Genomic DNA, 13,930 nt, shown 5'->3' with positions numbered 1-13,930 from the left:
CAACTGGGAAGGTGCTGCTGGCATCCAATGGGCAGAGACCAAGGATGCTACCAAACATTCCATAATGCACAAGACAGCCCTTACAACAAAAACAAAGAAATGTAATACTTGCCAAGGTTGAAAAACCTTTTTCAGACTTTTCTGATTGACAACAGACATGAAGATTTGTAAACCTTTTCATAAGGATGTTTTGATCAAATTATAGGCACTGAGGGCAGCTGCTTTTTAGGTGGTGCTAGGATGGGACTATGGTAGAATATGGGAAAATAAGAAGTGTGGGAAATCCAGTCATTTTAAGCTAGTAGAATTCTTTTATTACTTTTTACAGTGTCATGGTTAAGATAGCAGGCTCTGAAATCATTCAACCTGGGTCTGATTTCTGATCCACTTAATGGATGGATGATAGAGATCAAGTGGCTTAATTTCTCCAGCTCTCATTTTCCTTGCCTATAAAATGGAGATGATAATGTTACCTACCTCCTAAGGTTGTGAAGATAAAATGAGTTGATGTATATAAAGCACTTAACACATTGCTCTCTATATGCTAAGTTCTTGATGAAAATCATGAGGATAATAATAATGTCACCATTTACTGTGTTTCATATTTGTACATAAGTGTTGTATCTGTAGAAATTCTTTCCATCCATACAACAAATAAGGGAATGAGTATTACTGTTCCCATTTGGCTTCAGAGTTTGGCTTCAGAACCCATGCTTTTAAATACTAGTCTATGCTGCTTCTCTAATATCTTATTACTACATTTTAGTCATCATTAGTACTATTTTATTAGGTTTCTTTGCCAGTTTATTTAAACATCTTTATTTATATAAAAAATTTCATATATTTCCAATAGTCTTTCCATGTTTATCAGTGTCAACAAAGATCTAGAAAATAGGAAGAATATCTTTAAAGAAACTGTAAATATTTTATGTTAAAAAATGATATTTTAAAATTTATTTTAAAATTTACTATATTATATGTTTTTCCTAGGCCCATCAGGAGTTCTTTCAGAAAACTGATTTGAAACTTCACAAATATGATCTCTTTTTGTTTTAGACTATGTTTTTACGTGAGTAAAGTGTCCTTAGATGTTTGCAGGTAATAGAATTATGAATATATTCCTTTTATCAGAATAAGTTATATGGGAATAAAAGGTAGCCTTATTCATTAATTCATGCAGCACTTATTGAGCACCTGCTCCATATGCACTGGGTAAGAATTGTGTATTTACCTACGTAAGCAGACAGTGGTGATGATGGCACAGGGGGAGAGTGTCAGTGGTAGATAGCTACACAAGAGCAGAAGGGAAGGGTGTCCACGCTAGAAAAGAGTTTTTAAAAGAGATGACCCCCCCCAAATTAATCTTGAGGAATATGTAGCATTTACCTTAAATATACTTGGAGTTTATTCCAGTGTACTCCACTGCTAGACCTTCATTTGCCAACTAGTTTTCCTTGGAAGATTTCTTCTTTTCTTGAAGAAATTCTCTACCGTTGTGGTCATCAATGAGCATCAAGGTAGTAGATCAGTCATATTTAGGTTCATACTGGGGGGATGTAAAGAATGAAAATGATAGTGGGGTGCCTGGGTGGCTCAGTCGTTAAGCGTCTGCCTTCAGCCCAGGGCGTGATCCCGGTGTTCTGGGATCGAGTCCCACATCAGGCTCCTCCGCTAGAGCCTGCTTCTTCCTCTCCCACTCCCCTGCTGTGTTCTCTCTCTCGCTGGCTGTCTCTCTCTGTCAAATAAATAAAATCTTTAAAAAAAAAGAATGAAAATTATAGCAATAAATATATTTTGCATAACTGGTATGTTATATAAAGTGACGTAAAATTAAATTTTATCAATTGAACATTTAAATCACAGGAAGAATTAGCATCTAGTAATTATACTATACACAGTGAACTTACATATATCCTGGAGGAAAGTAATAATAAATATAGACTTGATTCCTATCTTCTATGGGGTTAAGCATGGAAGCAGAAATAGGATCTATGTTTATAAAATATTTGCATAATTCCAGATTGTTTATGCTCTTTCCTTAATATGTAATACAGGATCTGAAATGTGGTATGTTCTCAAACATTACTGAATGAATGAATATATGGGTAAGTGGTATAGACTGCATGTGCTCTAAGGGTTTGGAGAGATGACAGATCATTGTGGGCTGGAGCACTAAAGGAAGATCTTAACCCGGACCTTGAGAAGGATTTGAGTCTGAATAGGTGAAGAATGGACTTAAAAATGCCCTTGGTATATACTCAAAGGATAATGAACAGATTGGCTTAGGTAAAAAAAGTGCTTTAAACTAGGAAAGATAAAGACGTGTAAGTTTGGATAGTGTCAGATTATCAGTAAACTCTTCTATTAAACATAAATTTAAGTGAGGGAATGGGTCTTTTTCATATTCCTTGCATAGGGTCTGACACATAAGATGGATTCAATAAGTATTTGCTGACTACCTGACAGACTGGGTGATTGACTAATGGAAACTTCAAAAGTTAGTTCCAAGAACTTTCTCTTTAGGCAATGATAAAATTGATGTTTTGGGAAAATTCAGCTATAATTGGAGTATAGGATGTCAGATATAATGGAGGAAAATAAAATACAATTAGGAAGCTCTTGTAGATGATTGGAGACTGAGAGGGAAATGGACAGGTGGTTTTGGCTGAGAATGGAAAGGAATAATGCTTTTAAGAGTTACTGGGAAGAAAGATAGCCAAGAATTAGGTTTCTCTTCTTTGACTGTCTTAGGTCAGGTTCCCTAGAAACAGAGCCTGACATGGGGATTTTTGTACAAGGGATTTCGTGGGGGAAGCAACAGAATAGAGGAAGAGGTTCAACGATGCCCTGTATTCAGCTGAAGTCTAGCCTCAGTTTGAGTGGGAAGCATACCAAAGAGTTGCCCCTCTTTAAGGCCAGGGGACTAGCCATTATGTCTGCTGGTCAGTCATTGGCTGTGGGCTGGACCCCTAGGTAGGAGGTTAGAGACCATCACTTGACATTTCCTGGCTAGGGGACTGGTTCCTTTCAGCCAAGAACACTTCTCTGGAGAAGGATGCAGTTGTGAGGTGTTAAGAGGCCATGACTCACAGCAGGTGGAGTTTGGGTGCACTAGCCTGATAAAAGGAATTTGGTTGGGGAGACTACCAGTGTCATCTACTCCCTGCTGTAGTCTGTTCTTCATACAGTACCCTGCTGAGAACCTTCCAGTAGCTTCCCTTTACATCCAGAGTAAAATCCAAACCCTTTATCCTGGTCTATGCAGCCTGGCCTCTTTCTACCTCTGTGGCTTGTACATTCTCTCTCTATCCAAACCTTTTTTTTTCTTTCTCAAACATGCCAAGCTCATTCTCATCTCAGAGACTTTGTGCTTGATTTTTATTCTGCCTAGAATGCTCTTTCCCCCCAGATTTTCACGACTAACTTCATTGTGCAAGCCTCTCTACTCAGATGTCTACTCTCTCTCTTCAGGGAGACCTTACACTGTCTATCTTTCCCTAAGAGGCTGTAATCTGCACAAGTTATTCTAGCCTTTTCATAACTATCATCCTGAAACATTGATGAATGGACACCCAGAAAATATCATTGAATGACTAAGCAATTGGTTGGAGAGAAATTAGGAGGTAAGGGTTCAAGATCTCCCTGAGATAATGGACAACTGTGAAAGAAGTAGAAACACTGATAAGAATAAGAAATGTGAAGAGTATGTCCAATTTGTGTGGAAAGATGTGAAATTCTGTTTGAGATAACAGCATAAAATATATGGTAGAGTCAAATAGTGTAGGGGTGCCTGGGTAGCTCAGTCAGTGGAACATGCAACTCTTAATCTCTGGGTTGTGAATTTGAGTCCCAATTGGGTGTAGAGATTACTTAAATAAATAAAATCTCTCTCTCTCTCTCTCTTTTTAAAGGAGTACAGTTTCTAGAACTAAATTCATATCCTGGTGCAACCACCTGCCAAGATCTTGCTCGAGTTATTTAGCTTCTCTGTGCCTCAGTTTCTTTTTTTTCTTTTTCTTTTTTTTAAAGATTTTATTTATTTATTTGACATAGAGAGACAGCCAGCGAGAGAGGGAACACAAGCAGGGGGAGTGGGAGAGGAAGAAGCAGGCTCCAAGCAGAAGAGCCTGATGTGGGGCTCAATCCCAGAACGCCGGGATCACGCCCTGAGCCGAAGGCAGACGCTTAATGACTGCGCCACCCAGGCGCCCCTGTGCCTCAGTTTCTTCACCTGTAAATGAAGATAATGATATTTTCTACCTCATAAGCTTGTTGAGAGGACTTCATGAGTTAATATCTATAAATCATATAAAACAGTGTCTGGCTAATAGTATTATTTTAGTGGAATTTAAGGAGTCTACGTAGAGAAGAGAGAAACCAGGCTGGGACTCAGTTAAGATGAGTGATGAATCTATGGGACAGAATTGAAGGAGGTGCTTAACTGAGGTTTGTGCACTTGTACAACTGAGTGTGCGCCTTTCAGTTTTGCACTGTTGACTCTTCACTTGTCTCACCCTAATCCTGACCTAGTTTCAGTCAGCAAAGGGAAAAACCCTTTATTGGTAAGATTCTCTAAACCTGGGCACCTGTAATGCCTCCTCCCTGTGGTCTTGGGGGGAGCAGTTTCTTTTTTTATTTATTTAAGATTTTATTTTTAAGTAATCTCTACACCCAACATGGGGCTCAAACTCACAACCCTGAGATCAAGAGTCTCATACTCTACTGACTAAGCCAGCCAGGCACTCCAATGTGCGAGTGGTTTCTTGCTGTTTCCAATCTCTGGGTTGCCTCATTGTCCTTTGGTTGCTTCGCCATCTTTACATAACCAATTCCCTATAGTCAGTCTCCTCTGCTCAAATACTCTGAGTAGTGGATTCTGTTTCTCTGGTTGGACCGTGACTGATGTAACAATTAAAATACTCTAATCCTTCATAATAAGTATAGAATTTCTGGGTTGTGGGGGAAGAAGCCAGTATTTATGGAGTACCTTCAATGCTTTAGGTACTTTAACATATAAAATATTTAATCTTCAGGTAGTGGAGTGGTGACCACTAGCTACTTTATAGGAAAGAAATCAGAGAATTATAACTCATAATGGTTTGAGGTTCATCCACATTGTAGCATATATCAGTATTTCATTCTTTTCTTGCCCAATAATATTCCATTGTATGTATATACTACATTTTGTTTAACCATTCATCCATTGGCATGTGTATTTATTTGGGTGCCTGTTTTCTGTTCTTTTGGGCATATATGAACTCATTAATGTCTAGCTTATTTTTCTAATTCCTATGAATTTTAGATTACAAAATGACAAAACAGTAATTTCTGTAAAAATATTTTTCTCTTTTTAAAGACTTACTCATATCTATAATCTAGTTTTAGTTTATTCTGCAAGTTTTGCTCATATTTCTACCTACTGTATATGTATGCTTGCATGTATATGTGTGTGAGTATGTACACAAGAGAGAAAGAGAGAGAAAGACAATGTTTTTGTTTTTTTAACATTTAATGTAGCCATTCTGGGACTTGAGTCCCCAGAACTGTTTGCTTGTGTTTCATATCAATATTTGCATATTTTATGTAAAGCACCATTTTAGGTCAAAGAGGCCATGCATCTTTCAAGGTAAGTGCTAATAGAGAAGGGTTATTTAAAAATTTGGGCAAACAAATGCAGCTATTTTCAATTGTATGCAAATAAAATTTTATTTCTCTCATTAGGACAAATATAGAGCCGATGAGGGAGGGATCACTGTAATTCTGTAATTGTAAAATCACATAAATTTTCTAATTTATGTGAAAAGAAAATATAATCTAAAATAAATTGAATGCACAAATAAAAAAGTAACCCAGGGGTAAATTATTTATTTATGAAATGAAACCTTTTGGAAGGAGAGAAATGCTGATAGCAACCTTACTATGCAATGTACTACACTTCTGTTCTTAACCTTACATTTTTAAAGTCATACATAGTAATTTAGTTTGACTCCCATTAATATGAGTGGGAGTTTTGGAACTTAAATTCCTGCACACATCTTTGAAAATGTATAGGTCAAAGTAAACTGTTAATGCAGAGCTGGTTTTCACTTTTAGTGAAATATTTTGTATCTCTCACCAAAGATGTCCTAGAAGGCACTTTCAGTCTAGTCATAGGAGAAGAATCATGTATAAGGTTACTATTTGGAGGTCATCATCTTTAAAACAACTTGGATAATAAATCATATTAAGGAGAAAAAAGCATTTTCCCAACCCTGAAGAACACAGAAGTTCAGGACCCATATTGTTTTATAGTAAGCAAAGGACCTTGGACCCTTTCAATGGACCCTTTCAGCCCAGTGCATCTGATCAGTGATAGAGGCATGCTAAGGTGAATTTTAATTAGGACTAAATTGTGGTATTACTCTTTCATACCCTGAACATCTGTTCCCTTCAGAAATGATGATTTATGCAGGCTATCAGAGCAGACAGCTTGCTACAGCTTATGTCACGGTTAGTGGGAAGCTGGTGGTAGCATTTCAGAAAACCAGCATCTAAATGGAGACTGGCCAGTGTATATGATATAGGTAAGAGGGAGAGAGGAAGTATGATGTGTCCATTTCTAGTTTTGAAGCCAAATATTGACTTGACTTAAAAAAAAATTCTCTTCTAGACCATCTGTTGTTAATGAAGAAAGTAACATGGACAATGAATGGGCTGATGCTTCCTACTGATGTTAAAAGACAGAAAACCAAGCCTGTTCTTTCTGTTAGAATGAAGGAACTTACTGAGAAGACCTCAGTCCGAATTCTGTTCTTTAAGAATGGCATGGGGCAAGATGGACATGAGATTACAGTGGGAAAGGAAACAGTGAAAAAGGTAATATTGTATGAAATATTAAAGTATAAATTAAATTTCAAAGTTTTCATGGCTTTTGAAATGTGTTAGTTTTTTCTTTTAAATATCAGTGTCAACTAATAAAGTGAAATATTAAGAAGGTATTATAAAGAATGCAAAAACTTCAGCTGTTTAGAACAACATAAATTACCTTAGTAAAGCAGTGAGATTTCTTTGGCTAATATATAGTTGGCTATTTACCTAGTTAAAAGTTATGCTTATACTTAGAGAACATTCTAGTTGGTTATAATATTTTATAAAATATTTAGATTGAAGCCAATCTAATCTAACTTCAAATCTAAAATATCCTTTTCGTTTTAAAATGATAAGATTTAGGGTTGTCTGTGTGGCTTAGTCAGTTAAGCATCTACCTCGGGCTCAGGTCATGATCTCAGGGTCCTGAGATCAGAGTCCTGCATCAGGCTCCCTGCTCGGTGTGGAGCCTGCTTCTCCCCCCATCTCTGGCCCTCCCCGCCACTGTGTTCTCTCTCTCTCTCAAATAAATAAATAAATAAAATCTGAAAAAAAGATAAAAATAATAAGACCTAGAAGAACCTCTTCTTCTGGCATGAGTAAGTAAAGTCCAAAATAACTAAGATTCCTTTAAAAAAATCCGTATGCATTTTTAAAAGCAAATCTAGATGGGTCTAAGAAAAATCATGGAACAATCAAGCAAACTTTAAGAAACAAATTTTGTCATATAAATGCAGGTTTTTTAGGGGGGGGGTGCATGTATTTTTCAGATCATCTTTGATCTGATAAAAATATGGAGGAACTAATGGGAGTTTGAAGAAAAAAAATTTTTTTTTTTTACAGAGAAGGGTTTTTCAACCAATCTTAAAGCAGCCTAATACTAACAACTAAAATGTATTAAATATGTATTAGAGAGACAGTGAAACATAACCAAACTGTCTAGGTTTTAATCCTGGCTTTGTCATTGAATCTATGAGACTTTGGACACCTTATCTTCTCCAAGCCTCCATTTCCTCATCCAAAAAGTCGGAATAAGAATAGTGCCTACCCCACAGAAATTATATGAAAATTCAAATGATATTATGCATGGAGTGCCAGCACCCAGAAAATTCCCAATAAATATATGCTATTCTTATCTTTAGGACTTATACATCTAATAGTTAGAAATTGTTTCTTTTACTAAAGGGAGAGATTTATTATGAAATCAAGATAGGTATAAATCATTTTGTTATCTCGGGGTATTTTCAAAATGACTCTTGCTTGAAACAGGTGAATAGTTGACTAGATACTAGAAATTGTTCTTATTGAAATATGTATTTCTTTATCTTCTTATTTTTGTGGTTATTTTATAACCACAACTGGGTAAGTGTTTACTGAGAATCTAGGAAACCAGATTTTATTTCCTTCTTATCTTCAGATTTGGATTATGAGTAAAACAAGGGATATTACACACCAGAGTAAATTGCTAAGGCAAGTTGTAACATCTTCCCTGGAGATTTTGAAAACTAGAGAAGATGGACATATCTCTTGGATTGTTAAAATGCAGTCATTCTTGGAGATAGAAGCTATATTAGATAACCTCTTGAGTTCACTTTGGTTCAATCTTTGTAATTCTATGCCTTGGCGGTAAAATGGGAGTAATAGTCACTCATAAAGATTACATGTTCTTAGATGAAAGGTTGAGTATAAGTAAAAATGTCACTGCTATTTTGCTTTTTGACTTTTGAGAGCAATTTATTTAAAACTGGATGATCAAGTAATTCTTTAGCTTACTTTTTTTCTCCTTACAATTTGTAAAATTTAAAGAATTTTCACAATTTGTAAAATTTAAAGAATTTTCACAATTTATAAAACTCAGGACATGATTCAGTAATAAGCATATTTGTAAATATTTGATTAGATATCATTTTTAATATAGCATAGGGAAAATAGTCAATAATAATGTTATAACTTTGTGCGATGACAGATGGAAACTATACTTATCATGGTGAGCACTGCATAATGTATAGAATTGTCAAATCACTGTGTTGTACACCTGAAACTATATAACATTGTATGTCAATTATACTTCAAATAAAAAGTACTTAATAAATAAATACCATTTATACAAACAAGGTGAAGGATGGGAGGCAACAGAATCCTGGCCCTGAGTATCAGTAGAATTTTTTGAAGGGAAAAAGTAATGCTAGCTAATTATTTTGTAAATAAAATTTAAATTTTGAAAGTTTTGTTGATAATCACAAGATAATGCCATATTTATAGATTAACTACCAAGTCAGTATAAAAAAGTGGCGAGGTCATAGGAGAAACACAAATTATTTTCTCTTTTATGATAAAATATTGGGAATGTCAGGGATTAGAAGCTATTTTTAGATTATTATGAAGTAATAAAAAACTGGAATAGGATGTAAAAGACTCTAATATGGTGAAGGCTATTGCAGTGGGATAAAGAGAAAATTATTGAAGATGGTAGTAAAGTAAGTTAGTTAAGGCATAAAAGTCTTCTCTGAGCTCAGAATGGAGCCATGAGTAAATGACTATATTTTAATCTTAAGTGCAAAATCAGAAGGAAATCCATTTACTTATTTTAAAAGGTTAAGTGATTAAGAAGTTTGAAATGAGGGCCAGAGTGATATATTTCTTCGCTAAACTCGGGATATCCCAACTATGGCCCATCTCTTTGAAACTTGAATCAGATGGTTTTAGAATGACTTGGTATGGTTTAATAATTACACAGCACCTGCTACTGTGAGGTATAGGCTAAACATATGTATCCAGGGGTTGAAAAGGTATTAAGACAAATTTCTGGGTACAAGATACAAAGTTAATGGAAAATGAAAAATATCTGCTCCAGAGACATAACTTTTTAAGGTTAGTGTTGTGGTGGTAGGTAAGTTTTATTTTCCATCAATTATCTCTTAGAGTCATTGTCAAAGAAGTGGCATTAACTGTATTGATTATTTTATTATCTAGATCTCCTTTATGAGAAATCTTTATTTTTTCTCTCAGCACTTAATAGTTTTATCTTATTTTTTTTTCTTGGTATTCTATGTAATATCATAAATGGCATGAGATTGCAATGGTGAAGAAAACAATGAAAAAGATAATGAATGAATGAAACAATGAAAAAGTGCCCTGTCCCCTCGATCCAATTTGGTTTGATTGTTCTCTATAACGTATATCCTGGGATCTCCCTTCACAATCAACCTGGGGATTACCTTTCCCTCTCTCCTCTGTTGGATCCCTCTCTCCTACTTCTCTAATCTTCCTCTGTCTTCATTCACTCTATTAGACACATATTCCCATTGCTTTCTAAGAAAGAGAACGTGTATGGGGCTCCTGGGTGGCTCAGTTGGTTAAGCAACTGCCTTCAGCTCAGGGTCCTGAGATTGAGCCCCACACAGGGCTCCCTCCTCAGCGGGGGCCTGCTTCTCCCTTTCCCTATGCTGCTCTCTCTGCTTGTGCTCTCCTGCTCTCTCTCTGTCAAATAAATAAATAAAATCTTAAAAAAAAAGAAAAGAACATTGGAGATAAATTTTGTGAGATCTTGGGAAATCATTCTTTCCTCCCAATATTAAAGGTATTGCTCCATTGCTTCTTGTTTCCTGTGTTGCTATTGAGAATCTGAAACCATACTGAGTCTTCATCCTTTGTAGGTAAACTGCTTGTAATATTTCCCCTCCGAAAACATTTAGAATTATCTCTTTGTTCTGAGTATTCGAAAGTTTTTCCAAGATGTGCTAGATACTCACTCAGTATGTCTTTTCAGTCTGAAGTCTCATCCTTCTTTTTTGAGAAATTTTGTTGAATTATTTCTTTGACAATATCTTCTATTCTTTTCTTCTTCTGTTCTGATATTGTGGAACTCCTATTTTTATATGTTCGATCTTCTGAACTGAACTTCCAATTTTCTTACTGAGTGATTTCCTTATCTTTACCTTCTCACCCAATGAATATTTTTGCTTCTGCTTCCTGCACTGTCTCTGTTTTCTAAGTATTTGTTTTGTTTGTTGTTTTTGTTTTCTGTCTTTCATGTTTCAAAGTTTTATTAAAGATGGTTTATCTTCCATCAATATTTAAGAGTGAAGAGCTCAACACCAATTGAAAAGCTCTTGAGCATAGGGACATCTTATTGAGGCATGAGTTGCATTGGACAGTGTTTTGACGAGGCTTTTTCTTTAGGGTGGGGGGGAGTGGGAAATTGTCAGTGTTTGTCTTTACTCTGGGGCGGATCAGTTTCTCCAGCTAGAATCCGCCAATTTGAGCAATCTCATAGTCAAGTAGAGAAGGGACCAAGAGTTACACTTTCAGTATGTAGATTTTCATTTAATTTTCCTCTTTTCAGTAAACTGCCCTCTTTCTCAGCTCTGCCTGGTGCCTCTGATTTCAGAGGTCCTGTGGTTTAGCTTCTCCAGACTCCAAATCTCTCGTCTTTCTTTTTTTAAATTTTATTTATTTATTTGACAGAGAGAGACAGCGAGAGAGAGAACACAAGCAGGGGAAGTGGGAGAGGGAGAAGCAGGCTCCCCACCGAGCAGGGAACCCGATGCTAGGCTCGATCCCAGGGCCCTGGGATCATGACCTGAGCCAAAGGCAGACGCTTAATGACTGAGCCACCCAGGCACCCCATCTCATCTTCTCTTCTGATGGCAGAAGTATAGTTACCTGAATGCTTTGTGTTCAGGGAGGGTTTGAGGGATTTAACTGCTTTTTATAGAAATAGTCAACTTATATTCAGCCTACTTTTTAGAGGTATCTGATGGCTCAAATTTGCGAGAGCCTTTCTGGGGTTTTGCAATACAAAGAAAGTTTACTTCTACTAGCTTCAGTTTTGAAGTTTCTGGCCTGCTAAATCATTTACTACTTACTTATTTTTCCTCTGGCTCCCAGAATTTTTGTTACTGGAGTCTCCTTTCTGATTCTCTCTCTCTTTCTTAAAATGCCAAGTATCAATCTTTTATTTAACATTGATAAAGCTGATTTTTTTAGGTGAAAAGATAATTCTAATATCTTCTTCCTTTCCTGGTGGATTGCTTTGTCCAATGTGTTGGGATTTGTACATCTGATTTGGAAAACAAGGTTTCAATCTACTTGAGTAAGAACAAAATGTTTTTTTCTGTCATCTGAAGACATAACATACTTATTGCAGAGAAAGGGCCTTCAGTGTTTCTCAAAGTATGGTCCACAGAATACCTGCATCACGATCCTCTGGACTATGTTTTAAAAATTCAAACTGTTGGCCCCCACTCCAAGCCTATTGAATTAAGAATCTCCAGAGTGTGGGGCCTGGGAATCTGAACTTCAACAAATGTGTCCAGATGATTCCTAGTCCCACTAAGTTTGAGAACTCCTGTTTGATATTCTAAAACTTTAAATTTACTAATTAATGAAAATCTTCATAGATTCCTTGTTTGTTTTCCTATACTTCTTATGTGGTTTATGAGAAAGAAAAGAAGTCGTATGACATAGAAATTAGGTTTTGGGAAATTAGATCACTAGTTGCTAGATTAGCACTAATGCAGGGAATTAAGAAATCAGGAGGAGGAAAAATTCTACAAGTTAGCCGGGAGTAGGCCATGTGGCAACTCTGACTTAGAAGAAATAAACATTCCCTTAACATTGTATGTAAACATATTTCATTAGTTACTTTATCCTGTTACTACTAAAAAACCACATAAGGATTAAGTGAATATCTTATGTATGACTGTCAAGGTATAAATAAATCACGGATACCCTTAAATCAAAGGAATATCCAGACACATGATGCTCACGTTTGTTAATTGGGAAAATAACTCCGTAAGCCTAAACACAAAAAGCCTTCAAGAAAATGTTCAAGTTTAAAACGTACAATTCAGCTGAAAAAAAAAAGCAACATAATAGCATTATTATGGAATGTTCACAGACAGATCAGTAACTATAACAGCAGAGATTTTTTCCAATAGCGTGGATAAAGGAATTTAGGGAACATTTTAAGAGATTCAAAAAGGAGCACCTGGAGTAAATTTGATTAAGGATGCTCACCATGGATTCCGACATGGGAGGTCATGCATAATTAGTATGTTAGAAGTTCTTTGAAGAGCTTTTTATAATAGATGAGGAAAAACTCATTGATACTATTATTGTTTTAAAAATTAGTCTAGTGTTCAGACCAAGGATTAATATCAGATTTAATATGAAAGCAGATTTTTTTTTAAATATGGAATTTGATACTGGAGTTTATTTTCAAGAGGCCATGGATAGCCAATTGTCTTCTATTTATTGTTAATTTCAGAGTTATACAATTGGATTATTTTAGAATCTTATAAGTAATTATTTGGTAATCAGAATTTATTTTCTTGAATAAAATCCTAAGTGTGGGGGGTGAGAATGTGAATTTCCTCAGCTGAAATAAAAGCAAATGAGAATTTTCAGTTTGCAGATTTATTTACTTTACAAATGATACTTAAGGACAGATAATCTTTAACATTAAGATCACAGATTTTATGAAATCATCTAATTAAGCAACTCAGAAAACAGACTTAGAGAAGTTAGCTGCCCTATCCAAAGTGGGTCAACTGGAATAGCTAGGACTAGAACCCATTTTCCTACTTCAAATTTTTTTCATTATGGGAAAGTGCCACAAATATTCTTTTTATTACATTTTAATTCCTATGTGTCCTCACTTAAAAACGAGTTAATATAACCATGCAAATATGTGAGATATCTGTTTACAGTCATAACAGAATAACTAGTATCAGACTAGCCATCCCATTTTAAACAACTGAAATTGGACAAAATATATGAAACAATGATTTTTAGACATTACATAATGAGAAGTCAAGCTTGAGAGAAGAAAAGTTGAAGTGAGTCCTACAATGTACCCCATCTTTATACCTGGAGGCAATTTTTGAACTGTGGTATAAGGAGAGAAAATCCAAGAAAAGCGAAGTGGTCTCTACAAGCTGAGGAGAAAGACATCAAAGTAGTAGGAGGTGGAAATGACTGGAATTTTCTGTGAAATGCCATAAATGAAGGAACTACTTAGATAATAGTTCCCAAAATTTGCTTGGGGTTCCCTTGTATCCTTGGCTAAATATTAGGTTGT

At 35.7% G+C, this 13,930-nt stretch overlaps 1 protein-coding gene across 1 annotated transcript in view; it reads left to right on the top strand.

Annotated features, from left to right (window-relative positions):
* The window catches only part of DCDC1 (doublecortin domain containing 1), a 419,738-nt gene that overhangs the window by 47,335 nt on the left and 358,473 nt on the right, over positions 1 to 13,930 (top strand). Inside the window, exon 6 of the mRNA XM_045808577.2 lies at positions 6,650 to 6,855. Coding sequence (XP_045664533.2) covers positions 6,650 to 6,855 — 206 coding nt within the window. The remainder of the gene's footprint in view (positions 1 to 6,649; positions 6,856 to 13,930) is intronic.

Source organism: Ursus americanus, chromosome 24 (genome assembly GCF_024610735.1).
Source record: "Ursus americanus isolate L20-20 chromosome 24, mUrsAme1.1.p, whole genome shotgun sequence".
NCBI classification, from domain to species: domain Eukaryota; kingdom Metazoa; phylum Chordata; class Mammalia; order Carnivora; family Ursidae; genus Ursus; species Ursus americanus.
This window is presented reverse-complemented; position numbering and strand designations above follow the sequence as displayed.